The sequence below is a fragment of the Gobio gobio genome, assembly GCF_949357685.1.
Source record: "Gobio gobio genome assembly, chromosome: 9".
NCBI lineage: Eukaryota > Metazoa > Chordata > Actinopteri > Cypriniformes > Gobionidae > Gobio > Gobio gobio.
In genome coordinates, this window is record NC_137115.1 from 42964310 (window position 1) to 42989771 (window position 25462).

The following is a 25462-nucleotide window of genomic DNA, read 5'->3' on the forward strand; positions in this document are numbered from 1 at the left end:
ACGTTGGCCTACCCTTTTGTCATCATCAGGTCTGAGCTTGCGGGTCTTCTGCAGCAACTTGAGCCCCTCGATTTGTCTGGTGAGCAGAGGAAGGGCCTTCTTAAACCGTTCCTCCAAGTCTACTGCATCCAGCACCTGTCAAAAGCACATTCAGAAATATTTTTATTAAATTTAGTTTAGGAAAACATGGTGCATGATCACAATAGGTAAATCATACTGATTCTAGAGCCATGCACAACAACCCTTTTTACTGTTGCACCTGCAGTTTCTCTTTGTTGGAAGTGCGGATCATGGAGGCCAGGACATCCGGTAGGGTTTCTCTAGGCAGACTGTCCAACATACGCCGGAGTTTAGCCACCACAGGCACAGACATGTCCAACATCCCAACCAGCTGGACAAAGAGAGGCCAGAGGATACTGTCAATACACTGAATCAAACGCCTGCATGCAATGAATCATTCTGTAGCATTTGGCAAAGAATAAAGCCTTTATATTCATTCATTGTTTAAATGATGACTCACTGTATAGATGACTGGTGCCAAATGAGAAAAAAACTCACAATCACATTCATCTTTTCTTTAGTCATGAAAAAAAAGGATGTCTTTGATTTTGTTTTTTAAACATGTCTTTAGCATACATATTTTTTGAAAACTTGAAAACTGGCTGTCATCAATTTGTCATTATTTTGAATTTATCAACAATTTATCAAATTCTTATGTTGGTTACCATTGCTAAAAAAGGAGACCCGAGTAATGATGCTCAGTTTTGCCATCACTGGGAACAAATTACATTTTTAAACACATTAAAGGGTTAGTTCACTCAAAAATGAAAATTCTGTCATTAATTACTTACCCTCATGTCGTTCGACACCTGTAAGACCTCCGTTCATCTTCGGAACACAAATGAAGATATGACCGATTTCAAAACATGGCATCATGAAGCTTCGAAGCGTTATGAATCAGTGAGTTGATTCAGCGGTTTGAATCGCCAAAGTCACGCGATTTCAGCAGTTTGGCGGTTTGACACGCGATCCAAATTATGATTCGACTCGCTGATTCATAACGCTTCGAAGCTTCATGATGCCGTGTTTTGAAATCGGTCATCACTATATAAGTTGTTATTCAGGTTTTTTTGCGCACAAAAACTATTCTCGTCACTTCATAAAGTTATTGTAGAACCACTGTAGTGAGATGGACTTTGTAACGATGTCTTGAGTACCTTTTATGGGTCTTGAGAGTGTAAAGAACATTGTGCCAATGGAGCCATCGGATTTCAACTAAAATATCTTCATTTGTGTTCCAAAGATGAACGGAGGTCTTACGGGTGTTGAACGACATGAGGGTAAGTAATTAATGACAGAATTTTCATTTTTGGGTGAACTAACCCTTTAAAACAGTTATTTTAAATTGTAATAATATTTCACAATATTACTGTTTATTTTTGATCAAATAAATGCGGCCTTTAAAAAATCCCCTCCAATAAAAAAAGCTTTGAAAACATCACGTATTATAGAACAAATTTTGGGTAAATTGTAATTTATTTATATTTTCTCCTTCTCTGTATCCCCACATGTTCGTGTTCATTGTTATGTATTATTTCTTTTTGTATTGATTTATAATTATGCAAAAAAAAAATGCAGCCTTGGGTAGACTATACAAATGTATTATACCTGTGACTCAAGGAAAAAGTTATTTTTATAGACTGTTATAGTGTAGTCAAAAATATCGATATTTCGATATGTATCGATACTGAGATATCTGAAATGATACGATACTCATTTTCTACAGTATCGATACCAGCCGCGCACTCTCCTCTCCTCTGACCGACAGCGAGTTGACACGCACACGCCTCCTCTCATTCAGTCCGGTTAATGAACACGGCGAACGCGTGTTCTGCTGGATTTTTCATAATGACAGCGTGTTAGTGTGACCAGTCTTGCACGTTAATTCTACTAATTACCGCAGATTTCGCGCTCACATCTGAAGCGCACACACACATACCGCAATAAAGCCGCTTCTGACTTAAGTGCAAAAATTAGCTCCTTTTTCCAGCTAATTATTGGTCAAATACACTCAAAAAGTGTCTCAATGCCCATCTGGGTGAGTACTAACGTAAACACAGTCGTAACCAGTTCAGGAAGAATGTGCACAGAACAGTGTTTGGAATCCATGCGTGCGTCAGGTCTTAAAGGGACAGCAGTTATTTATTATTCAAAATACAAAAAGACAAACGATCACTTAATGCTCTTGACTGATTAACTTGTGTAACTTTAATGGATTAATCTGTCTTTCATTTTTTACAATGAAGATTATCCAATGTTATTTTAAATTTGATTACTTTGGGGGGTTTTTTTTATTCAGTTTCTTACCTGAATACTGTTAGACCTACCTGAAAATAAAGCAGTCTATTTCTATTGCATTTATTTTTGCTATTGTTTGTAATTTGTTTATTTTATTACAGTTTACTCATCTTTTTTAATTCAATTTGAAATCAAGCTTCCTTGTGCTGTAGCCTATGTAAGCTATTGCAACACAATTAGTTAGCAAATATTTGTGAGATAATTGTAATGGCAATTGATCAACGTTTAGATGAGAAAAAGCTTAAAAACATTATCATATAAAGTTATCTCTTCAGGATAAAATTTTAATTGCCTAGACTTCCAATAGACGGACAAAAAGAAATAATATTAAAAATATCTATTTGACAGTATATGCAGCGTTTTTTCCCTGTGGTATCGAAAATGGTATCGAATATCGATACTTTTTTAGGTATCGTATCGAAGTTAGAAATTCCAGTATCGTGACAACACTAGACTGTTAATAGAATCAGCACAAACACACAAACACTGCTGACCTGTACAGCGGCCTGATAGAACCTCTGTGATAGTTCTCCCAGCTCCCCATCAGCCGGATCTCCCTCTGTGTACTGCTCCAGTTTGTCTAGCTGTTCCACCTCTGCCACAGGGAAGGGTCTCTCTCTCAGCAGCTGGGTCACACGAAAGCGACACAAGCCCGTAATGAGCAGTGTGTAGTGCGGTTTCGGCCAGTTGCTGCCCACGACCTGCACCGCCAGTCCTGCTGTGCCAATACTGAGAAGACAGAAGTATAGATTAAACTAAGTATTGAGTTTTGCTTTCAGTCAAATCTAATTTGTGATATCAATATAGGTTTACGCCAGTCATGACATCTAACACACACACATATTGAAGCATACTGACTTAATTATTGATTATAAATAATAACTTTAGCGATACTAGTTCTCTCTCGTTTACATTAAAAATGGTTCTAGACGTTGAAATAATCTATTAAAGAGGTAACACTTTACAACAAGGTTGTATTAGTTAACATTAGTTAACATGAACTAACCATGAACAACACCTCTGTTCAGCATTAGTTAATCTTTGTTAACGTTAGTTGATATAAATCCAGCTGTTCATGGTTTGTTCATGTTAGTTCACAGTGCATTAACTAATGTTAGCAAGATTTTAATAACGCATTAGTAAATGTCGAAATTAACATTAACAAAGATAAATGAATGCTTTGGAAGTGCAGTTCATTATTAGTTCATGTTAACTAATGTAGTTAACTAATGTTAACTAATGAACCTTATTGTAAAGTGTTACCATTAAAGAAGCTAAAATGTGAGTTAATGTACAAACATGTGCTGCTGCATGGAGTCAAGGTTCAGAGAAATATTGGCTTGGTTAAAACCTAGTGAGCTGCCAACTAAGACAGCATTTTTAGGATTCACAATCTGTCTTGGAAATTCTGCTTTCTAAGCCTACATGCCGATTAACACAAAATAAATGTTCTATCACTATATCGCAAATATCTAATCAGCCAATCACATTGCAGCAACTGCCAACATTTAGGCATGTAGGCATGGTCATGAGTGCAATCTGAGCATCAGAATGGGAAAGAAAGGTGATTTAAGTGACTTTGAACATGGCATGGTTGTTGGTGCCAGATGGGCTGGTCTGAGTATTTCAGAAACTGCTGATCTACTGGGATTTTCACGCACAAACATCTCTAGGGTTTATAGAGAATGGACCAAAAAAGAGAAAATATCCAGTGGACAAAATGCCTTGTTGATGCCAGAGGTCAGAAAATGGTCAGACTGGTTCGGCGGGCTGATAGAAAGGCAACAGTAACTCAAATAACCACTTGTTACAACCGAGGTCTGCAGAAGAGCATCTCTGAAAGCACATGTCGAACTTTGTAAGAAGATGAGCTACAGCAGCAGAAGAACACACCGAGTGCCTCTCCTGTCGGATAAGCACAGAAACTGAGGCTACAATTCACACAGGCTCACCTGACAATAGAAGATTGGAAAAGTCTTGATTTCTGCTGCAACATTCAGATGGTAGGTTCAGAATTTGATTTCTCAATGATAAGTGGTCTCTTATTTTTTCCAGACCTGTGTATGTACATCTATATATATATATATATATATATATATATATATATATATATATATATATATATATATATATATATATATATATATATATATATATATTATGTTTTCAACATTTTATTACATTTGCATGACTTCCAGGCTGATCTGTCTGGATATGTCCATGTTTTACATTAAACACTGTCTAGGCATAGGTCGCAATGATTTGATACATAACCATTGATCACTGACAGAGCAGAGACTCGTAAGGTTAAAGTCCATCTGCTCCTCAAACGATTATTCTAGAAAACAAACAATGCTACTACTAGTCTCTATCATGTAAAAAACATAGTAAACAGGCATGTAGGTTAATGTTTGATTTTGAACATTATTCAACTAAAATCATCCAAAAGGTAAAGTTCAGAGAATTAAAATAGTGTCTTAATGTCAGTCATCATCACCCTTACAAACATTACCACGGGGACCATAAAGTTTCTGGCAAAATATCAAAATTACACATTATAAACTAAAGTTTATAACAGTATAAATGTAAGTTATTGTATTATAAAATCATAATAGATGACCATGGGTCCTCCTTCAAATAGTTTCATAACGAAAGTCAATGACAGTTGCATCACACTGAACCTGCAGCGGGTTTGACAGTCTTGACAGCCCAGACCCACCTGTGCAAGGACGGGAGCTCATCGCTGTCGTGCTCGGGGTCTCTAGTGTTGGGAATAATCCCTATGATGGTGCTTTTCAGCGAGGTCCCCTTCAGCAGTCTGCTCTTCACTAACTGCATGTTTCTCGCTGTATCGACGCTGATTCTCATGGTCGAACCGGGTAACAGCACTCCATCATGAGTACACAGCAAAGGCAGCCGGCTGGGGATTTGAATACCACTGCTGGATGACATTGTGCAAAGGCTGTATAGGCAAGTTTAAAACTTGTATTTGCAGTGAACAACTAGGGTGTAAGGAACGCCTTCATCGTACGACAAACTGGGACAAATGAAAATAGGAAGTTGGAACTACGGCATGTACACTAGAACAATCTTTGGAGTGCAAACGGAAACGCCTACTTTTGTGAAACCACGCGGAATGCGGCCAAATGTACACTATGTGCTCTCTCTTCGTAGTGTGTTTACTTAGCTATACTTCGGGGACGAGTTAGCAAAATCAAAAAAAAACTTGGAAAATTTGAAGCAGAGCTAAAATTCACGTGGGTTCGAATATTTTTTTACGGTCTATGGTTAGAATCTTTAGCAATAGCCGCTCCCTTTGCCTAATGACCAAACGAGGCGTACCATTAGGGGGCCTTAGCAAACTTCACAGGGGGCTAGAAAACTTAAAATGATTACTAAAATAGTATGAGCTAAATGCCCAAAACGCTCAAAAAAATGTTTACTATATATAAAAAACATATTTCTTATTTTAATTTATTCATCCCCTCAACAACTGTTTTTTATTTTATTTATTTTTTTTATCAAAGAACATAATTTTGGAAAATTACAAAGTTTATTCTCTATTATTCTATTGACTAGTTTTTGCTCTACTTTCTAGAGGAAATACAGATTCTATTGATTAAATTTTGTCACAAAAAGGTAGATAATCCATTGGGAAAGGATTTAATATTATTTATTAACTATTATTGTATTTATTACTATTTTGAATGAGCTTTTATAATCTTTTTTATTAAATATTTCTGTTAAACTTTTTATTTCTGGTTAGTTAAAACGTATTTTATTTTAGTTAGTTGTCAAGGCAACATTTCTAGTTTATTATTATAAAAATGCAAAAGTTTTCTTTTAGCGTTAGCCTAGTCTACAGTGTTTAGAATTAGCTTTAATTTAGCAAATGTCATCACCTCCATATAAAATTGTGTCTTGTGATATTCATCCCACATTTTGTAAACCCATCAGGTACTGTATGTGTGTGAAGGGTGTGTGTTTGTAAAGAAACCAAACCCATAGCTTAAAACAACATACATGTGAACACATGGGGGTGATAGTGGGAGATTTATTTCCAAGCCATGTTACAACAGTTACCAGAACATTCCAAATAAATAACCTAGATTAAAATCTCTGTATAAAACATATGCAGACCTGATATCAAACCCTCTTGGTCACCTTAAAAAAAATTTTTATTGAAGTACTTTGGTGCAAACTTTCAACATTGAACCAGCAGTAAAGCACAAAGTGAAGAGCCAACGGGTAAAAGCAACAGAGCCGACTAAGCCAGCAGTCGGCACAACATTTGCATGCAAATGATATGTGTACAAAAGAAGCTCCGTGTTTCTTCTACGTCTTACCTAAATCTTACCAAGAAAATTTACAACGTGGCAATGAAAATATACTGTTTTGGCATTCATCTAGGACGAAATTTTTACTTTCCTCAGAAATATAAGTCACAGTGACAAAGACTGTTTTTGCGATTACCAATAGAAAATGCTTCAGCGAAAAGTCATAGCTTCTCTCCTCCACAGAGTAAATGCACAGTGCACACATGATCCTTTATTAGCAAAATACCACATCGATATGCAAGTCTGCGGGCAGGTGGACGGAGGTATGAATGTTCTGAATGATGGAGAGCAATAGCTGCAGGGTCAGTACAGTGTCTTCCAAGTGGTGTGACGGCAATTTTCCATATGGGTAACACTGGTGGAGGCAGTCAGTGACTTCACTAGGACAAGAGGCACACAAGCACGCTGCGTGTCACTACATAAACCAGGAAACACCCTTTTACACCAACACCAGCAACATGAAGACAGGATCAGATCCGCTTAGATCTGGTGCTATGTGGTTTTCTTCCCTTTCCTCCAGTTGAGGACTTCACAATCTAGAAATGAACAAAAAGAAAGAGCCCAGATAATTGATGACATTTTGGTGTCGCATATAGGGTTGCTCATTAGAATGCATGAATGAAATTGTTAAGATAACAAAAGGCCCCCACTCCCCAAAAGAATGGTGTACTCTGTACATGGTCATGCTTATCATTTTTACAAAGAATTGGTTGAAAGCAAAGGCCAGGCATGTTCAGGCTAGTAAAAACATGTGGGTTTCTTAAGGTACTTTACATCCTTCAGACAACCTCAAAGCCTGAATCATGCCACTGCCTCATTCATCATGGAGGGGATAAAGATGTTGATTCAATCCCTTAGAATCCCCTACATTTTTTTCTCATTCACAAAGGCTGATTTCTGACCACAGACATGCATCAACAAACAGCAAAAGTTTCAATTTTTTTGCTACTGTGTGCATACATTTTAGGGTTGCGTAAGGTTATCAACAAAAATTTGGTGGACTGGTGGAAGAACCCTTCTTGCGGTTGGACTCCAAAATTCCCCAAACCATTCCAAGTGGTAGCAATCATTAGATGGACCTCAGCTGTCTTGCCTCAAACCCTCAAAACTCCAATGAGTAAGTCAGTACCATCATTCCCCCAAAAAATAAAAATTTCCACCAAAAAAAGTAGTGTTTGTTGAAATGATTCAATGGTCTTTTAACCAGTCAATGTTTAGCAGATCAATATTCTACAGTCCTGCAAATCTAAAAAAAAAAAAGGCAAGTTCCATTCACTTACAATCATAATTGTCATCCTCTTTTGAGAAGCACTCTTTGAACAGGCAATGCATGGTCCGATAACTGTTATCCAGTATTGACTTGGGTGTAACAGACTTCCATCCCTGGTAATATGGGTCTTCCAATCGATCAAAGATGTTTTGTATGCTCTCTGGACGATCTCTCTTTTTTGAGACGGGTACAAAGACACACACATTTTTACATTATGATGAAGTTAAATCCTAGAAATATCGCTTGCATAAATAACATTAGAAACAGATTGGACAGATTCAAAAGGTCAAAAGTTCAGTTTTAAGAAAACAATAAAACAAGATTTTATTTAATAAAAAAAAAAATTTTCATTAAAACTAATGCTTGTATTCAAAAAGCAGGAAAAAAAATTGGCAGTGACAGCCAGAAGGATTTATAACGTGATGCTGTTGAGAAAGCAGAAATTACATCGTTGTTCTAACCTCTTCATCTCTGGGATTCCTCTCGTTGAAAAGCGCCTCAAAACCTCTGAAGAGATTCTCCAGATAGGAGAGGTATTTACGCCGTGTAGGATGTCTCTCTGGCAGCACCCTTAAAACCCTCTTTATACCCTGCCGACTAACCAAAAGCCACACATCCTGTAGATCTCTCTTCTGCACTGGTTCATCTTCATTACTCGTATTCTAGAGAACAGAGAGTGAGAGATGAACAAGATAAGACACAGCTATAATGAGGGAATTGTTCAGTTATATTAGAATGGTTGTTATTTACAGGCATGTATTCTTTGTGTCAGAGTGTTGAAAAAAAAATTTGTTTTAAGGGTTTTCAAAGGGTTTATGCCAGGTCAGGTCAAAGTTCAGAAATTATGGTCTCAAGTTACACACCAATTTTTACAATTGTAACTATTTAGAATATAATATATGTTCTAATATATTTTTCACTTTATACAAGAAAAAAAACATACAAAGTCCAAGATTATTTCTACAATAAAACAGGAACATTATTATTAATATGGTTACAAAATGATTACCAGATACCAGATAGCTCTCAGTTCTGGAAATTAAATTATTTAATTATTCTCCAAATCTTTTGTATTTCTCTCTTTTTATAAGAACAACTTATAACACTTAAAGCTACACTGTGTAACTTTTTTAGTTTATTCTTAGCTAAAAACACTTAGTTCTTTCAAAAATATATTTGCTCATTAATGTATATTTACTTCTTTCAAGTAATAAAGTATTCTCATAAGTTTATAATATGCCATTGAAAATACATACGGGTAAGGGGTTCGAATGCGGGTCGCCATGTTGCCCCTCCATCTTGAAAGTACATTAGCCAAAGAGGGACATACCCGTAAATTCAAGCTTCGCCTTTCGCGTTTTAACACTCGATAGCACCGTGTCGAATGTGGACGAGGTCGAACTGGACGCCATGTTAATCTTGGACTAAATCGGCCACCGTAGGAGTTAAAACGAAATCGGAATTGATAGGAAGAGAAACTAATATTCACTGGATGGTCATATACCTTTTAACCGCTAGATGGGGGAAAATATCACACATTGTAGCTTTAAGAAAACTACCCTGCAGACCATTTAACATTCAATAAAAGTCTTGATTGTTAAATAAAATGTAAAGAAAAAAAGTATTTCCATCACATATATACTGCTTAAAATATCTATTCTTCTACCATAGGCGGTTTCTTAATTTAATGTTATTTTATATTTAATTCTGACAAAATTGAATTTGAAATGTATCATTATTGTAATGTTAAAATATATATCTTATTTAAATTGTAAAATATTTAGGCACAGTGGCTTATGCATGTTTTGGTTTCTGCTTGTGTTAAAAAATGTAACAGTAAACAAATATTTTTATATTCTACTATAATACAATAATTTAGAGTTATGCATTGTTTCTTTGTGATTCACCCCTGTATATTATTTTCAAATGCTGAGTCACTGGCCTTCAAAGCCCTCAGAAACCCTAAAACTGTGACTCCAATCTGACCCTTTGTGTAAGTCATGAGTATTAAACCTCTGGTGATAGGCAGCAAACAGGAACATGCGCTAATTGGTGTGGGAAGCGTGTGGCTTTAAGCCATGATGGAAAGTGAGTCAGAGGAGGGATAAAGACTTACCAGTCTGCTGATGTTACGTAGTCTGAACACCTCCTCATAATGAACTTGAATAGTATAGTTAATAGGAAAGTTCATTTTCTGTAATAAATAAATAAATAAATGTAAAACCTTTTATTGGCATGTCATTCATTCTGCCTAGACATTTATACAACATTCACTTTATGCAAGTTGCAAATGTGACCCCCGGACCACAAAACCAGTCATAAGGGTACATTTTTTGAAATTGAGATTTATACATCATCTGAATAAATGAGCTTTACATTGATGTATGGTTTGTTAGGATAGGACAAAAAAAAATCTAAATATTGAGAAAATCACCTTTAAAGTTGTCCAAATGAAGTCCTTAGGAATGCATATTACTACTAATAATACATTTTTGATATACGGTAGAACATTTACTAAATATCTTCATGGAACATGACCTTTACTTAATATCCTAATGATTTTGGGCATAAAAGAAAAATGGATAATTTTGACCCGTACAATGTATTGTTGGCTATTGCCACAAATATACCCGTACGACTTATGACTGGTTTTGTGGTCCAGGGTCACATATTTTCTTCTTTTTATGTCTGTTCTCAGTATCATCTTTCCATAATTGTTCCGAATATAACACTATAATTTAAGTATTGTGCATCTATGTACCATAAAACGTCTCCTTAGGGTTGAGTTTAGGCTGTCCCGTACTGTTCTCAGAGGGCCACAGAGATCTGGTTCTGCACTCATGCACATTGGTAAAAGACAAATAAAACCTAGAGGGACAGAAGAAGAAAAAGAATGGCTTTTAACATAATGCCATTGCCTATCATGAAAACATAATGCAATGGCTGCAGTTTTGTCCTTAAACTTTACATCAAAACATGCAGCTAAAGCACATTCAGCTTCATCGCGTTGATCTGTAATTAAAATGCCTGTAACTTTATGTCTATCAATGCAAATCTTCATGATACATTTATGTTTTAAAGTATATATGTTTCAATTGATTGATCACTTTTTACTTCATCTTTTGCTGCCTTTTGTGCAGTATGTCACCTAGACACCGGTGCGAAGTCTCTTTGAAGGCAATGACGCATATAGTTGCATAAATAAATTGACAAAGGCAGGAACTATCACAGGTCGCAAACCTCAAACCACAGCCCGACTTACAAGGAAAAAGGTGCTGCTGCATAAAAAGCAAGCCATAATGCCACAACAGAAGAGCTTCAGCAATCCACAAAAGCATAATATGCATGAGATGATCGCATGGGAGCTTTTTCAAGAAGATAAAGTCAAACTCAAGCAGAGGAACTGTGAGGCTGATCCTGTATCTATTTTGGAGCTTTTATTGTTAAAGATAAGTGATTCTGACTGGCTAGCCCTGGGCTTAAAGACAGGGCACCGGCATTCATCTGTCACTTTGCTGTGGATCACAGTGCGGTTGGCCTCTGTGGTTGAGCTGCACTATAGGGCAGTTACCCAGAGACTGACAGTCAGCAAAGTCTCCGAGCCATGAAACAGACTTCCGAGGGCCAGCGGAATTTGTTATGCCGCAGAACCTGGGCTATTTACTGGTGTCCGACCACTCAACCCCCATCTCCCGTCAAAGTTATTCTGGCTTTTTTGGCCTGGTATCCCCCTCCTTGCCCTCTCTTTTACCTTATGCATCTGTCTGTCTCGGATCTCTCTCTCTTTCTCTCTCCTGAACACAGGATGTGGTGACATTAACAGTCACGTCAGTCCTTCAGTGGCAGCGCAATATGCAGTAGCTCTCTTCAAGCATATATTCATCTAGCCACTCATTTCAGAAGAAACAAGTGACCCTGTATGCAGATGTTAAAACCACACACTCATTCTTAGCAAACTGTTGCCTAAGCTAGCTCACATTATCAGTCAGAGAAATTCTTCTCATTTGGACATTTAAGTGGTGTTTGTCCTTTTTCCGTACATGCACAAGAGTCTCTCTCCGGTTAGCTGAGGAAGTAATCAATCACTTTAAACGTTTCTGCAGTCCCACTGCTGAAATAGTTATGTCTAGTACTGTCACATACAAATTTCCCACACAACTGAAGATCTTCAAAGGTCCTTTTGTGTACCTAGCATTATACAATTTAAATTGCGTAATTACCGGACTTTACTTACCCAGCAGCCCCCTGAGGAGCCGGCATTCAAACTGGATCATGGTTCTGATTATTCTCCGCCTGCGCTGTATTATGGATCTGGATTCCAGAAAAATCTTATGTCAGCTTGGTCTATTTAAAAAAAAAAAAGACAGAATACAGTCAGAACAAATATCACACTAGATTGAATGCCGCTGCGTGACTTTGTGTGCACTTCTAAATTTATGTTGGACAAAGAGAACCAGGGATGACACATCTGAATTCATTTACTCTCCTTCTGGATGGTAAAATATTTAAATATCCAAAAAGACTGATCTGGCACAAATCGGATTTTAATGGCCAAAAAAGTTGTAAAAAATCAAAGTGAAGCAGGAAAGGGGATCACTTCTCATCTGAAGGGCTGGAGCTCGATCATAATGTTCCACTGTTTTTCTTCTACACAGCCTGTGCAGCTGTGTAAAACAAATCCAGATGTTGTCTCTTTTTGCTTCTTTCGAGAGGAAAAATGAAAATTCCTTGTAATCCTGATGGGAATTTTAGAACGTCTTGACATGACAGCAAGTTTCTGACTCATATCCATGTGATGAACATGTGGAGTAGAATGTAGATTTTTAATCAACATTTTTTGTAGCTTTATCAGAAATGACTTTTATCTGACATAATGTTTTAATGACTATTTTAACATATTTATCTATTTCGCAATCCATTTTCTCTGCAAGATCTGTTTGATTCTCCTATTCTAAAGCAGATTTTGACTAAATCTTTTGAGAAAAAGACATTGGAGAAACATTTCATACTAGTTTTCCAAATAGTGCTGCTTATTTAAAGCCAGCTATTTTACCATTTGTGCACATCATTTGCCAAATAGGGCCAATATTCTGGTAATGCCTTTAGAATAAACTTCTTGAAATACTGGCGATGCTATTTTTAAGCAATGTATTTGCAGTAATTGAATAAACTCATTAATTCACATTATTATTATTTTTTACAGCACACATTTTAATTTCAAGATGTAGGTCATGCTGTTTATTTTATTTTATTTTGTTTATACAACAGCATAATAAAAATACTTAAAGACATGCAAGGACATAAATAAATGAATGTTTAGTTTGAATAGAATTCTGAACAGTGTGACTCAAATTCTGATTAATACATCCATCCCCATTCAGCTTTAGATAATTTGAGTAAATTATGGCAATCAAGTAAATACATTTATATGATGCTTACATAAAAAGAATATGACTAATTCTGGAATTTTCTTCGCAATGAATTACTTATAACAGAGGTTCATAATTATTTTTAATGTAGGCTATGATAAAATGCATATATAGGCTAATACAGTGAGAAAGAAAGTATCATGAATGCAATTCCAGTTAAATAATAAACATACATTATAATCTTTGTATTCACATGCGTGCCATCGATTTGACATCATAAAAGTATTTATGTATCGATCAAAAGTTGCTGTAAGAACATCTTGTAAATTCACCTGTAATCCGTGGACATCGTTGGATCTTGGTTTAGCCTACGCCTTGTTGGGCTTAATTCCCACATAAGACGCATTAACACGCAGCACAATTCAACAGCACAACGAATACAAACAAGCCACAAACCTTTCGATTCGATGACCCAGGCTGTCTCACAGGGAAGCCGTCTGCAGTGCACTTTCAATCAAGTGTTTGCTTATATCCCTCTAGGTATGACCGCTGACACTTCCAGGCGTGCAGAATACTGACCCAGATAGTACATTCGCCCCTTTTTCAATCCAACGTCCACCCAAATGACTCGGAAACTCCCTTTTCTTTATGTCACGTCTTTATGTTAAGTCGCTAGCCTATATATACACACACACACACACACACACACCCGCCTACAGCCTTCTCTGCGCGAAAGTACCACGAGAAGAGCACGCCGAGTAAAAAAGAGACAGTCGATGACTGTTACTTTCACTTTTGGGTCTACAAACTTAACTCATCATTGGCTGGATGTAACCAAAAAAGGTAGCCTTCGTGAACTAACGTGAAGAAACCTTATGGCTGCCTTTGTTCGAACACTCAGACATGGTGTGAATTGTGGGGAAGTGTGACCCCCCTAATTAAAGTCTGAAATATTAAGGGTCTTAAAAGGTTTTTTTCCCTTCTTTTTCATACGAGTAATTTTAAGTAACCACAAAAGTCTAAATTTGTACGCTCACGAACAGATATCGTCCTGAGGAGGCAACCATAAACATACTGCTCGATCGCACGGAACATGGATTGAAACATACTGACCGTACTGGGACAAAATATAAAATTATTTCATTTAGTTAATGTAACTGGACAAGACAAATCCGTTGGTATGTGTAGTGGCAAAACACATTTTTTGACACCTGAAGGTGCACATAGCCTACTGCACTCAACCTCTGAAGTTTACTTATATAAAAGAGTAAAAATGACCACAAAATTGACACCAGACAAATATTGGTCCACTAGAATATTGCAAAACTAATCAGCCAACAACACCTTTGGTACACAAGTCAAGAATAAGCAGTCAAGCATTAGTTGAAGAGTGTCTTTTTTGCCCAATCTCCCTGTAAACCTCATTCACCCACGCACATTACTAATTTATTCCCTACATTTACTGTGGTTCTGTGGTGGCAGGCTTGGCACGGTTGTACACTTTTAGGAATTTCATGACAAAACGTCTTTTTCGGACTCTGAAGCGCCTCGTCTCGCAACACAATGGACAATGGGCATATGGGCAACCAACGCTCAAAACACACTTTGCTTTGTCGTATGTTTGCTTTGTCAATTGCCACAATGGCCCCCTTGTTTTGTAGTACCTATAATCTTTCTTTAGGGGCATAATCACTTGTCGATAGAGCCATCTTTGCTGTCCTAACAAAGGCCAAAGCCGCCCAAGACCCAATGAGAGGGACATTCCGAGTCCCCCACCCAACCCTTAAAAAAAAGTAGCCAAAACACCATCTGTCAACCCAGATTACATCACATCAATATGGAAACCCCCAAAGGAAAAAGAGTGAAAGAACACTTCCAAATGTGCCTCTAAAAAGCACCAGGTTATAAACACCCTCCACAATATCTCAACCTACTTTTTTTTTACCTGAAATTATGTTTTTTTTTCTTTTCTTTAATTCTTTACTAGTGCCTTCACAGAGCCCAAGACTGCTTTTATAGGTAGGCCCCATCTTCACAGACCCCAAGAGAATCTTCCTAGTCCCCGACATTCTTGAGGGTGTATTCACAACATTTTGAGAGTTGTCCAACCACCAGGCCTGAATTTGGTAACTTCAGGAACCAGGATTTAGATTACAAATTACAATAATCATGGTAACAGCAATCACAAGCAGTTGGCACAGTCAGAAGCAATTTGAGGTTACTGCAATATTACATCGAAGAGACCATACAATACACCCTGGACTGGAACAATCTCACAGCATTAAACTCAAGTGTTAGACACACTTGTGGCCTTCCATATATTGCTCAATCCTGTACCTTCACAGCATGCCTGCATTTTTGTAAATCTCTCTATTCATGAATTCTTCTTAAGGGTGCAATTAAAGTGATAACTGGACTGAAGGTGGAGCGTGGTAGAACCTGGATACACGGTTCAATAACATTGTGAGTTTTAGTGTGATCAGGATGACTCATTCTGATGAAACTCAGAGTTTCTGTGATGTTTCATCACTTATGTCAGGCTCCACTGACCAAAGCAATTAAAATAAGAAAATTACAAGAATGATTCACAGAATGAATCCTTTTTGCCAAAAAAGGTGGTCTCCACCATGTCTGAAGCACTACGATAACTGACTTCAACTCCAATAGCGTTACAAACATAGCCCTATGACACTGCAGAACTTGCATCATTTTGAACAACAATCAACATATTTGGTTATAATTTAAGTCAGCTGTATCTTTAGCTCAAAGCAGTAGTCAGCCAAAAGTGAAAATTAATTCAAGTGTTACCAAGAGAATGAAGCAACATACACCGTGGACTTCCAGAGTCGGTCCGTCATCTCAATATGCCATATGAGTGTTTCAAATAAGCAACATTTTAAGTATGGTGTCAGGTCAAGTGCAATCAGAGCTATCTTTGAAAAATGTATCCAAAAGAATTAAATGAGTGCTTAATATTTTGGTACATTTAAGGAGATGAAGCCTGACTCGCATTTAAGTGACTGAATAATGATTTCAAGGCACACACAAAATGACTCACTGTCATGTGAAAAGATTAATAAGATTTCATAAAAAAAAGGGGAAAAAAAAAAAAGCTTAAGAAAACAGTGAAAACCTGCTTTGCCAGTGGGCTCAGTTAACGACTAGTCTTGTGACAAACACGGAAACACGTGAGAAAGTAAAAAAAGTTTATTTACAAATTCTCACACACATGACAAACATTTCTTTTATGGGGTTGGATGATTAAGGCTCTTCAAAAAAAAAAAAAAAAAATTTTAAAACCAAAACAGATTAGCTGCTTCCACAGAGACAAAAACTAAAGCTATTTTACAATTTCACCCTTTTTACAGATTTTTCATCGTCAAAACATACACAATTTAAATACTCAAGATCTGAATGATGGAATGTTTTATGCAGACTGATACATACAATAAAATGTGGATTTAATTTGCGGTAGCTACAAAATCAGTAAGAGACATTTTTCAAGTCTATACATGTAAAAGCCACACTTGTATACAGGCTGATGTAGTCTTATGCATGAAAACATTCCTCCAAAAATATTTTTTTCTATGCAACCACTCAGTAAGAACTAAAAACTGAGATGCTTTGTGCTGAGTACAGTACCAATAGTCATTTCATGCAGGACAAGGTCATTGACCACTGGGACGGTGACGGCTCCCAGCTGGCACCGGTTAAAGGGGGAACTTCCTTTGGCTGTGACAAAATGTTGCTATACTTGTGGTAGGAAAGTTGAGACCACAGACATGGAAAGCCCGGAAAAAACGATAGATTTTCTCATGGTGCTCCTGCCAGATGTAAAGACACTAGAAGGCATAGCGTGTTCTGATGTCTTCCAGTTTCTTCGACACCTCTGGAGGTGTGCGGTCCAACTCCTCTGAGACACTCTTCTGCTTATGGGGGTCCATGGAGTTAAACTGCTCACACAGGTCTCCATCGATCACATTCTAGAAGCATACAACCAAAGTCAATGAGAAAAATGACCAAGTGACTTAAATAGTCTAAATAATGGTATATTGGTTACCATCTCTTTTAAGATACAACAGAACCTGTTAAATACTAGGGACGCACCGAGACGATAGTTGACATTGGTCTGATACAAACATTATGGTTGTTACAGTTAAGTTCAAAAGAGGACAAAGAAAGTACTATAGCAAAAACATTGTTCACCAGTTCTTTTAAAAATGCATTCAGTAGCTTTGAGGAGGAGACAGTACATTTAGGATGTTAAATTTGTTGATAGAAACATTGTAACATCTTAGAGAAGGTTATACTGTGGCTCAATATTCCCATTATTATACATTATCCAAACAAACATCTATGGTTGTTTAATGAGGACTGTATTTTCTGTATTCTGAATGCTGTGGTACTCTCTACTAAGGATGGGTATCGTTAAGGTTTTAACGGTAGTACTACTCTTACCGATACTGCTTATCAACCCGGTACATTAACGGTATTCTCAGTTCTTTTTGTTATATATTATTTTAATAAAAAACCCCAATTAAGAACAGAACATTGCAGTTTCTTTTGTTTCAGATTATAAAGCAATGTTTGAACAAAAATAAAACATTTGTAAAAGGACCAGTGCGGCGGCATTTTCTTGTGTTTTATATGCATAAGATACAATATAAGAAAGAAACAAATGTTAAATAAATACACAATAAAACACAAATTAAAATCAACAGTGCTTCAATTTCAGGAAGGTCTACTAACGTTAAGTAATACGGCCTAAAAAGAAATCTAATAAAGTAATAAAATAACGCTCCATAGTTTTCAATGTATCATTGATAGATTAGTGCTTATTAAAGCTAAAGTTATTCATTCAAGAGCAGTGAATATTTTCTTTGCCTTTTGTTTGATTCACATTAATGGCTCAATCGTCAGCAGGTTTATTAGACGCTGCCCCTTTAAGACCGAATGCAGATCTAATAATATTATCTAATTTTTCCAAACTATTTACGCCCATTTAAGACAAACTGTGTTTAAGTGACTACTCTCCAATCTGGTCATTTTGACATAGTCTATTTGTTGTGTGTTTGATGGTTTAGATGCATGCACAAAGCCTAAAGTATAATGTGCAAGTCAGTCCGTTTCACAGCACACACACGCCGCCTTGAAGTTGGAAACAGCGTCTCTTCCGTGGATTATTGTGCATTTAATAGCCATTTTTATTATCAAACACGTCACGCAATTTAGCAACAGTAGGCACTGTCTTTAACAACAATCACTATTCTGACGTCAAGTTTAGGTTTAGGGAGAAATGACAGCGCGCTGCTGTAAAGGGAATCGAAGTTGCGCTCGACGGAACACGGCTAGTTTATAATAGCTTTACCTTGATCTTAATTTTATTTTCGAGGATTACTTTCAAGGATAATAAGATATTAAATAATCACAGCCGTAAAGTGTAACCAGACTAAACTTTTGTTTAGTTCTCTTGGCCTTCGTCAGCAAAAATGCATCACAGAAAAACGCTTAATATCATCCCATATAGAAACGGCTGCCAAATATAGAATTTGCAAGATAACGTCTAGGGCTGTAGCTATCGAATATTTTAGTAATAGAGTATTCTTCCAAATTTTCTATCGATTAATCGCGTAATCGGACAAGTACTTTTTCTTTATTAAAGAGCAATACTTAACATGCAAGAGAAAATAAGACCGTTATCTTAAAATGAACAACTAATTTGTTTCCTTTTTAGAAAAAAAAAAATTACGTTTTATTGCTGATTTTGCATACATTAATGTCTGTGAAAACTAAACCAATTTAGTGCATTCAATTGTCACAATGCCAATACAAATTATAAAGTAAATAAAATAGTTAATAGTAATTTTAAATTCCTTTTTATATTTGTATATGTGATTTTTAAGTGTGTGTGTGTGTGTGTGTGTGTGTGTGTGTGTGTCTGCGCGTGTGTATATATAAATCATACATACACAAATATAAAAATGAATTTAAAATTACTATTAACTATTTTATTTACTATTAAACCTTTACTATTACTGTTACAACCTAAAAATAAAAATAATAGTAATATAAATAATAATGCCTAAACATTGCATTTATGTTGTGCAACTTAACTTTCAAGTTTCAGCTTCAGCTCAGGCACAAGCCTTAACGGTCTTCTGAAGGTTTTGTGGCTTTTGTAAGAAGCAAAAAATATTGGACAGAAGGTAACTTGGAACAAGAACAAGAGCAGAGATGGGCATACTAGATGCGCGGATCAGCTCTAACGTCACCAAATTCGCTGTTAAAAACAAACCATCAGCCACACATGATCATCTCTGATTTAGATATCCGCACCCGATCGTCACATTACAATTATTCACATTCTCAGTGTTAAACGCAATGCTATCGTAACATGAACATCAATGAAGTGGGTCGTTTTAAATTAGCAAATTACATTTCTTAAATAACTTAAACTAGGGTAGAGAACCTATGCAGCACACGGAGGAGTAACCGCTGGAGCATGAGGAAACACGAGAGTTTGTGTTTAATTCAGATAAAGTTTATCGCACATACAGATCTACATTTTGAGCTCATCATTCATCATAGTAACACAGCTTGTTTTACTAAGTTATGAGCTATGAATAGCCTGTGATTAAAGTGTGAGATTTAAATTACGCAAATCAATGAAAGCATGCAGCTCTGAAAGCACGAGCGCTGCGCATCACGCACGTTCTGCTATTTGTTGCACTTAGCTTTGAGAACATTTATCAAGTATATATAAAGTCCCATTAAACATTTCACATACAAATCACAATAACGGTGATGCATGTGCAAACTCCATTCATGATGGTTAGCCTATGTGTTTCGAGTGCGTGAGTCAGTGTCACACCCTGAAGCTCAACAGTTGTCTTCATTTAAAAATAGCGAGACTAAATTGTATTAGCAGTGCTGATGCCGCTCTCTCACATTGCAGTCTCTGATCTTGAGGTGAGCTGAAACTGAAAAGTTAATGACACACATTTATTGCGTTTTACCGTGAAATGAGAGTTCCGCGTCTTTATTAAAATCAACACATTAATGATTTCTTTCATCCAGCCACAATTTTTAGAATGTTAGCCTACTTTTTATTACTTTACCCACCTCACCCGCGGATATAACCGCAATCCATGCAGTATGCGCTAGTCCTCACACAAAAAAGTCTTTCTGCGACATGACAATGTGTAGTTAAATGCACTACACAAAGTTTTGAGGCAAATCATTTTTTTAATTAGAGTAACTCGAGGAATCGTTTCAGCCCTAATAACGTCTATATATCAATTATGAATAGTAAGTGCATTTTCTTAATTTCTCCAGTACCGACAGCAGAACCGATAGCGTCTGAGTTTATCGATACTGCGGTCTTTCATAATTTAGCATCGGGGCTCATTTAATACAGGGTTTCGGTACCCATTCCTAATCTCTACTGGGGGTCTGTTAGATGAGAGTACTAGAAAAGCGAACAGTGAAACTCGTCATTCACACACTAACTAGAATGAAAAACCCTGATGAAAAAAGCTCAGTAAACCATTAAAGAGATGCAATACATTAGATATTATGCGCACACAATATAGTTTTTCTTTATATATCTGTTCTTATCTACTCGTGCCGTAATCTGCACCATGCATTACAAAGAAATGCTGTTTATAATGTGTATATTCATGAAGTAATAACTATGACAAATGGTTCATAACATTTTCAGAATGTTGACGTATACGGCAACCTTAAAAGGTCACCTATTATGTCCTTTTTCAAAGTCTTGATTTTGGGGTCTACTAGTATAGTTTTCCATGCTTGAATGTTCAAAAAACACAATTTTACATTGTTGGAGCACCTTTCTGTCTGTGATGCTCTGTTTAGTTCTCTATGAAGCCCCTCCTTCCGAAAAGCAGAACATAATCTGATTGGTTGGCTGGACCAGTGTGTTATGATCGGTCAACCGCTTTAAGCATGTTTCAGAAATGTTACGCCCTTAACATAGCAACGAGTTTAAACACTACCAACAAAACTCAACCGGGCCGTGCCCCCTTTTTTGTCTATGCCTTGGGCGGGAATACATTGAATGGGGAATATTGTGACATGCACATTCACAGGAAGGAAACTCAAGGTCACAGTAACGGATTTAAAAAGTTGTGTAATCTATTAACTGTGTGTTGGTCCTTACCTTCACTGGGAAATAATATGAGCGGAAGCTGAGGTGATCACGACCACACAGAGGGGGAAACTCAGAGCGCATGTGCATCTCCAAGTGCTGGAAGAAGTCATGATCCTAAAGACAGATGAGACATACATTTTATTTATTTTCACAAATAAAAAAACTTATTCAATCATAATTAAATTACAGCCAACCTTTATTTAAAGCTGCAGGACATAACTTTTGACGCTCTAACAGTTAATCAATAGAATTGCATGAGCCTTGCGAAAGAACGTTGTAGCCGGAGCTACATCTCTCTGCTTATATCGATGATGAGTCACAAAGGTACTGGGCTATTGCGCAGCAGTGTCGACTTGACGGTCTAAAATGGTCTGAATATAAACACTTATTATAGATGTGAAAGTGACGTGTGGCCAAGTATACCCATACGGAGTTTGTGCTCTGCATTTAACCCATCCAAGTGCACACACCCAGACCAGTGGACAGCCATATTGCTGCAGCGCCCAGGGAATGTACCGTAGTGATTCAGGCAATGGTGATGCGGAAAAACAGTTTTATAAAAAAAAAAAATCTCTACTCTGATGGCCTAAATGCAAGGCATTCACCTCTTCTGCTTCAGTGGTTTTAGACTAATGAAAGACCATTGCACGTTAGCACTCCTCTTATGTAATTACTGGTTATTCACACTTTAAGGAACTGTACCTCATGAGAAGTAAATGGCACCAGGATGCCAATGCCTCCTGATAGCGTGGTGTACACCAGGGACTCTGACCCTCCAGGGATGAGGGTGGTTTTCTGGAGGGACAGCACAGTCTCTCCTATGTGATAGTTAATAATCACCTCAGCCTGTGAACGACAGGGAAGAAAAACAACAGGTATGGATTAAAATGGGTCTTCGTTAGCATGTTTGGAGTCACAGGCAAGCAATTCATTTCCATACATCATGTTAGAGGTGTGGATATTCATTTGCTTAACGTTTGATTACGATTCAGAGGGCAACGATTAGATTATGAAGCGATTATCGATGCATCACAATGCATCTCTTCCTTCAATTTGTTTATTAATAATAATGTTAATAAATCCCAATTGTTCTTTTTATTTTAGAATACATTGTAAAATATGAACAAAGCAGATAAACAGCAGAACAAATTAAACTTTTCTTCATTTTATATCTATTTATCAGAAACAACCAAGAAATACAAACATTTTTATAAAATGTAAAAAACTTAAATGTCACTGCATAGTGTTTAGGTGTATTAATTCTAAATTGACCATTAAAGCTACAAAAGTTTTTCAGTCGAGAGCACTGGATGAGTACCTTTTTTCTTTAGTTGTTTAACATTAATTGCAGCAGGTTTATTATATTAAAACGTAATGTACAGATCTAATATAATGTTACACAAGATTTCCTATAATAGAAGTATTTTATTTACAATAAAACAGTACATTAAGATGTACTATGGGCACAAAAACAACAACACAAATGTATGCATTGATGCAGAATCGTTCACATCAGCATCGCGATGCATCATAAAACAATTATATTCCACACATCCATCTATCCACACACAGACGGATGGATAGTCATTCCTAATCAAAGAACTAGACAGCTATATCTTAAGGATTTTGGAGTATTAGACAAGAGTGTGTGTGGTCTGAAACAGAATTAGATAAACAGATCATTTGGTATGAATAACCATTACTTGGTTACTTGGTGTGAATCTTGTGTATGAATTGTGTAATGAACCTGATTAATGTATAAACACATACAGTTTTAAATGTAAAAAGTGATAGCACTCTTAAAAGGTTAAATCTTAATCTATGAGCCATAATCAATAATCAGTATGCAAAATTGTATCTGATGTTAAACAGGTGGAAATTAGAAATATCCAGCATTGGCCAACAAATGGCTAATAGGATGAATACAATTAAAATTACAGAAGAAAAAAAAAAAAACTACTATTGGCTTATAACTGACATGGTCATGATATATTGTGCATCCCAAGACAAATTCCACAATAATATGTTTACACCAACCCACCCCGTCCTGATTACACATACTTTAGGTATGTCCGTCAAAGCTAGACGCAAGTCATTGGTGTGCAAATAGGGACTTTCCCTTGTGTCCACCTAAACATTTCCATGCTACTAATCTGCACATAATGATCTCTGGCGAGAGGACAAGATTTGCTGCTGAGGTTTTAGAACCAGAGCAGGGAATGGACTCGCGCCAAATGTTTTGGGGTGCAGGTCTGTGTGTGTGCGCAAGGAGAACAGCAACCGCAAAACCAACCAGGCAGACAAAAACAATGAGAAACAAGTGGTTAGGACAGCTCAGTGCCAAAGGTCTTGCAAGCAATTTCCGGGACCTGTGGGACATGAGGCATTGAGTAATGAGGTTAGAAGAAACTTCTACCTTTTGTGATGCTCCGTTAAGCAAGCCTCTGTCCCACAATGCCTTGTTCCCTGTGGGGTCCTCATCAACATCGTCACTGGTGTTGGGGGGTAGACGGACCTGGACATTTTTTTTTGTATGAAATTAGTATGCAGTTTACTTCTGTTGCAAATGTATACAGATGACACCTCAATTTATCTTTTTTTCCTGAATTTACAAGTGCATTTTCTTCATCGCAACTGCTAATAAAATTACAACATGTCAATATATTAGATGTTAAAAATAAAAAAAAACTCCACACTAAAATATTTACTGAAATGAAAGCTTGTTTACATCGACTTGGCAAACAGTATCTGGTAAATCTGCGATACTGGTCTCAAAGCTCTCAAAAAGTAAACCAGTGACAACACTCACAACGCAGATATTTCCAAACTTATCCGCAGCAGCCATGGTGTCATAATCGAGCAGGCAGGCGGTTGTGACCCAGCGAGGATATGTATCGTCTGCAAAGATGATGAGCTGGTTCTCATTGCGTCTATAGCGCACCCAGAATAGACTCTCCTGAACATCAGACACAATCACACGCTGCCCAATAGTGTGGATGCTAGTCACCAAGTTAGGAACATGCTGCAAGAATAAGAAAAGGAGTTTAGAAAGTTGTAACTTAAAACTTCTGTCAAAGACATGCAAATAATATATAATAAATAAAAAGTTTCTAATAGTGCTGTCACTAACAATTATTTAGGTAAATAAACACCCGAATCAGCCATTTACTACCAGGAACTGTGAAGAGTGACACATGGATATTTCTAGCAATACAAAACAGGACGTCTTAAAATGTAAGGGCGATAAGTGCCATTCTGTAGTTTTGTAAATAAAAACACTGTGCTTTTAATACCGATCAGTCTCATTCAGTAATTAAAATTCCACTCAACCTTCTACACATCATTACAGAGAAAAGTTATGGTCCTTGAATTTGAACCTGAACCCACACAGTGTTCAGCCGAACCTCCCACAACATTAGTAATTTACTGGAGTACCGTCAGTTAAATAGCTACCTTTACAGTCAGCTTAAAGGTCTCTCAAACCTGTCTCTAACTTTACACTGTTTGCCACTTGTTGTCACTGCAACAGCTAAATACACTAGACACAGACTGGTGGTTACATAGGATACCTTGTCACTAGGGTTGGGTATTGTTTGAATTTTAACGGTTCGGATTCTGGTTATTTCCTGATTATTCTTATTGATTCCAAAAAGGTAAAAAAAAAAAAAAAAACCTTAAGATATTCCCATTTACTGCAAGTTTTGTTGCAAAAAACATTTAATTGTAGCTGAATACCATATAAAATTAAAAATAAATCGTCTAAGAACACTTAGTGTTTAAAAAACAAAAAACACTAGCCTCATTAATATAATTTTCAAGCATTATTAAAGACAAATAATCAAAAATACAGCTGAACAAAGATATGATTGAAATAAAAATTCTCAGGAATTCAGGTAAAGAAACTAATCAAATGTAAAATAACACTGCACTTCATTCATAAAATATAGGCTATACT

At 36.7% G+C, this 25462-nt stretch overlaps 3 protein-coding genes across 5 annotated transcripts in view; all 3 read right to left on the reverse strand.

Annotated features, from left to right (window-relative positions):
• lonp2 (lon peptidase 2, peroxisomal) overlaps positions 1-5437 on the reverse strand; it is a 30297-nt gene extending 24860 nt beyond the window's left edge. The window contains exons 1-4 of the mRNA XM_079825192.1: positions 5078-5437; positions 2853-3087; positions 260-391; positions 13-135 (exon numbers count right to left, since the gene is read on the reverse strand). Of these exons, the coding sequence (XP_079681318.1) occupies positions 13-135; positions 260-391; positions 2853-3087; positions 5078-5310 (723 nt within the window). The 5' untranslated portion in view covers positions 5311-5437. The remainder of the gene's footprint in view (positions 1-12; positions 136-259; positions 392-2852; positions 3088-5077) is intronic.
• Positions 5438-6380: 943 nt separating this feature from the next.
• On the reverse strand, positions 6381-14137 carry il34 (interleukin 34). 3 transcript variants are annotated; one of them, XM_079825400.1, is made up of 7 exons: positions 13791-14137; positions 12200-12309; positions 10727-10833; positions 10082-10159; positions 8427-8627; positions 7976-8138; positions 6381-7231 (listed from the first exon to the last, which is right to left on the reverse strand). In XM_079825400.1, the coding sequence occupies exons 2-7, from the start codon at positions 12237-12239 to the stop codon at positions 7188-7190; spliced, it is 633 nt and encodes a 210-aa protein (XP_079681526.1). In that variant the 5' UTR covers positions 12240-12309; positions 13791-14137; the 3' UTR covers positions 6381-7187. The 3 variants fall into 3 exon arrangements, with proteins under 3 accessions (XP_079681526.1, XP_079681527.1, XP_079681528.1); XM_079825401.1 differs by having other exon boundaries at positions 6394-7231; positions 13667-14137; XM_079825402.1 differs by having other exon boundaries at positions 6394-7231; positions 12200-12276; positions 13791-14085.
• Positions 14138-16519: 2382 nt separating this feature from the next.
• sf3b3 (splicing factor 3b, subunit 3) overlaps positions 16520-25462 on the reverse strand; it is a 36560-nt gene continuing 27617 nt past the window's right edge. Inside the window, exons 23-27 of the mRNA XM_079825736.1 lie at positions 24317-24529; positions 23924-24022; positions 22210-22353; positions 21517-21621; positions 16520-17317 (exon numbers count right to left, since the gene is read on the reverse strand). Of these exons, the coding sequence (XP_079681862.1) occupies positions 17177-17317; positions 21517-21621; positions 22210-22353; positions 23924-24022; positions 24317-24529 (702 nt within the window). The 3' untranslated portion in view covers positions 16520-17176. The remainder of the gene's footprint in view (positions 17318-21516; positions 21622-22209; positions 22354-23923; positions 24023-24316; positions 24530-25462) is intronic.

What these genes read in the sequence shown, in the direction of transcription:
- il34 (XM_079825400.1), bottom strand. Translation starts at nt 12,239, where the DNA reads ATGATCCAGTTTGAATGCCGGCTCCTCAGGGGGCTGCTGG. An exon ending in CCCTAAGGAGACGTTTTATG is followed by an intron (nt 10,160 to 10,726) that starts GTACATAGATGC and finishes TATTTATTACAG; the next exon opens with AAAATGAACTTTCCTATTAA. An exon ending in TACGTAACATCAGCAGACTG is followed by an intron (nt 8,628 to 10,081) that starts GTAAGTCTTTAT and finishes TCTGTTCTCTAG; the next exon opens with AATACGAGTAATGAAGATGA.